The sequence below is a fragment of the Charadrius vociferus genome, unplaced genomic scaffold (assembly GCF_000708025.1).
Source record: "Charadrius vociferus isolate BGI_N301 unplaced genomic scaffold, ASM70802v2 scaffold1, whole genome shotgun sequence".
NCBI classification, from domain to species: Eukaryota; Metazoa; Chordata; class Aves; order Charadriiformes; family Charadriidae; genus Charadrius; species Charadrius vociferus.
In genome coordinates, this window is record NW_009647680.1 from 4,407,300 (window position 1) to 4,410,623 (window position 3,324).

The 3,324-nt window shown below is 37.0% G+C and overlaps 1 protein-coding gene across 2 annotated transcripts in view; it reads left to right on the forward strand.

Annotated features, from left to right (window-relative positions):
- NOX4 (NADPH oxidase 4) overlaps window positions 1–3,324 on the forward strand; it is a 106,691-nt gene that overhangs the window by 14,145 nt on the left and 89,222 nt on the right. For both annotated transcript variants that reach the window (XM_009881185.1, XM_009881186.1), the window contains exon 6: window positions 1,678–1,750. In XM_009881185.1, the coding sequence (XP_009879487.1) occupies window positions 1,678–1,750 (73 nt within the window). The remainder of the gene's footprint in view (window positions 1–1,677; window positions 1,751–3,324) is intronic.

A 3,324-nucleotide genomic window follows, 5' to 3' on the forward strand; every position in this document is an offset into this window, starting at 1 on the left:
AATACACCCATGAATCAGGGCAAGGTTGAGGGATTTCATGTTTGCAGTTTGGCGGAGAAGAGAATTGAAGAACTGGATGTAAAAGGTGATCTGTGGCTTGAGTGACAGTGTAGGAAGCTGGATCAGGTGCTGTACTGCAGTTGGATTGGAAGCATTTGTGTCAGAGCGGAGACATTGCACGCTACATATCAAATTAGATTAAGAAAGAAGAAATGAAGGAGGAGTCAACGGGAAGAATGCACATTTTTTTATTGCAACTGCTTTTAATTGTAACCTTTCCATGAAGGAGTGAAATTAAAGTTTCTGATGCAGTTCATGGCAAAACTTCCATTGATTGCAGGACCAGGATTTTTCCTGCAGTTTGTAAAACCGAGGAGTGAATTGAGATGTGTCAGATTTTGGGTATCTGACTTTTCAACAACTTTAAAGAAGTTTGTAAAGCTATAAGATTTGAAATTGTCTCTTTATTGCTAAAGAGTCTAAAATCACAAATCAATTATTTGAAAAATGAGCTTGTTCTTATCATTAGGACGTGATTCTGTACAAGATCCTGGACCATTAAAATCTGTAGGTTTGCCATTTACGTCCATGAAAGCTGATTGAGACGTTTATGTTCTGGCACTGAACCAGCACTTATTTAGCTTTGTGCTTGGTGATTGGCCTGACTGACTGTGTTTAAACCCAAACACGTGGCCTTTAGGGTGACCAGAGACTATACTTAAAAACTGTCATTCTTTGAGAAGTGAAAGGTTTTATGTAATGCTTCACGGATTTTAGGTTCTTAATTCTTAATTCAGGTTTGTAATTCCTGGGATGGCAATTTTGAAGCTAAAAAAATGGTAAGGTAATGATTGGAAAAAAAAAAAAAAGATAAAAAAGCTCAGAAAAAGTGGTAACTTCAGTTGAGATTTTTCTAATCTATCTTTAGGCTGATGGTTTACTGTACTTTATGGGCAGGATTCTACTTTAGGATATCAATCATGCTGTAGAAATACTTCTTTCTTTCCTTTGACTTAAAAATAGCTGAAGATAGACTAGTTCTGATACAAGTCTGCATTTGAGCAGATGAGTCCAGTCCTTAATGTTTTTAACCTTTCCTTCTCAAACACTGGCTGTAGATCACTCTTTCAGACCTTGCTCTACGGGCAACAATTTCAAGCATGATACAATGCCACGGAGAGTAATTTCAGGCTCTTTCCCATTCCAGGATGAAATGGGTTGGCAAACAATTGTAGCGACAGCTTGCATAGAAATTGATTTCCCTGAAATTCTCTCCCTGACCAGGTTTTTAATTGTCGTGTTCAACAGAATTTAGGGTTTGGAATAAAAAAGAGATATAGAAACTCGTCAGTCTTACAAATAAACAAGTAGACAGGATTTGTTGTTGGTTACCTGCTTAGAGACAAATAATTACAGGAGCAAAGGCAACAGGAAATCAGTGGTGTGTGGTGAAATGCAAGGAAAAGGGCAGTTTTCTCTGGGAAGGTGGGAAATAACGCAACAGCTCTTCTTTCCTATCTAGTTTGATACGTGAATGGTCTTCAAGAGATAAACAAATGCAAGAGTTTGATTGAATCATGATTTGTATGTTTAATAACTTCCACTCTCTTAAAAGGTCACAGGAGACAAGTATACCTCTTCACAGTTTAAATATAAGTTATCTTATGTCTGGTTTAGTTCCAGGTCTGACTGGAGTCATTATGGTGTTAGTATTATTCCTAATGTGTACAGCTTCTACGTATGCCATCAGGTAAGATATAATCTGATCATTATGCTGAAAAATGCCATTTGAGTAATCATATTCTCATACTGATTAGAGGGAATGAAGAGTAAATGCAATACAAGGCAAGAAGTATTTAAATGAGTCTTAAAAATACCAGCTTTCTTGCCCTATTTTTTTTTTTTTTACTAGCTTGCAGGTAAATTAGCACAGTGAATTTTCTATTCAAAACATTACAAAACCTGATTAAATTGCCTTCAGAGGAAAATACTGTTTGAGGAATGTGCTTAGCTAAAAATCTAGAACTTTAAAAATTCAAATAGTTTTTTTTTTCTGTTTGTACAGGGAGGCAGTAAACTAAGCATATGGCAAGTTCTGTCCGATGCATAAATTAAGTCCACTGGAAGTAAAATAAGATGATATCTTTATCTTAATTATTTTTACCAATTAATTCTAACATCAAACTAAAAAAACAACAACAACAACAAAACAGCGATGAAGCAAACCGAAACAGAATTGTGCTACTTAAGTAGAATGTTGCTTTTTTAAAGCTCTGCTTTTGGTTGTCAGATACTTTTTTTTTTTTTTTTTTTTAAGTGTCGTTTATAATTTTGAAACAGCAGTGCAGTGTTGGCTCAGAGTACCTGCTGGGATTTCTAAAGGTTTGGTCCTCCAGTGGGTTCACATTCTGCACCAACATTATTGAACATTTATTATAGTACATTTGAGTGACTGGTACCTCGGAGGATCTAGCCCAATGTTGTAGCCTTTTTAAAGCTTGGATTCTGCAATTGAAGCATATAAAAACCGCTTGATTTTTTGTAGCAGTCTCTGGTGAATTGAAAGGCTGATTATGTAAATACATCATCTCAATTCAGCAAACTCTGAAGGACATTTTAATTCCGTACCTTCAGACATTAATGGTGCTCCACTGATGTGAGCTAGATATGTGGTTTTGAACTTTGTTGAACTAATCTGTCTTTCCTGAGTAGCAACGTTATCAGGCGCTGATTCAGGAAAGTAGTTCAGCAAATACTTGGGCATTTTATGTAGACAAAGTTATTTCCAGGGTTGAGACCTTTGTGAGGCACCGTAGGCTAGAGAAGCCCAGGGTGAGACTGCTGCACAAGATGTCAGACGTGGCTGCACATTACATAGTCCGCACAGATGGCTCTACTTGCAAAAGAAAGCCGGTTTTGGGAAGATGGAAAAATGAAACAATTACTTCACTCTGCAGCACTGAGCCAGAACAAAGTCCGGTTTTCTCCAAGGCCATGATGAATTAGAAAAAAAAGAACAGCATTTAGCAATGATTGGGAAACTTAGGGAAATATATGTAGTTGCAAACATAGTCTTGGAAATAATAATTCTGCAGTTCATGCAACAAAGGTTTCCATTTTTTCAAGTTACATGCTTGTTATTTCCTTCTTCAAGTAGAAGTACTTTCACATCTTTCTGCCATCTAGCCAGCAGAACGAAAGCCCTTAAGAGATCACTTGCATCTCCTGTTACTCTCCCTCAGGCATATGGCTCAAGCTTGTCTTTCTGGTGTGTTCTCCTAAGGAAACAAGCTTCTCTCTGCGTCTTTCTGTCCCTTTTAAATC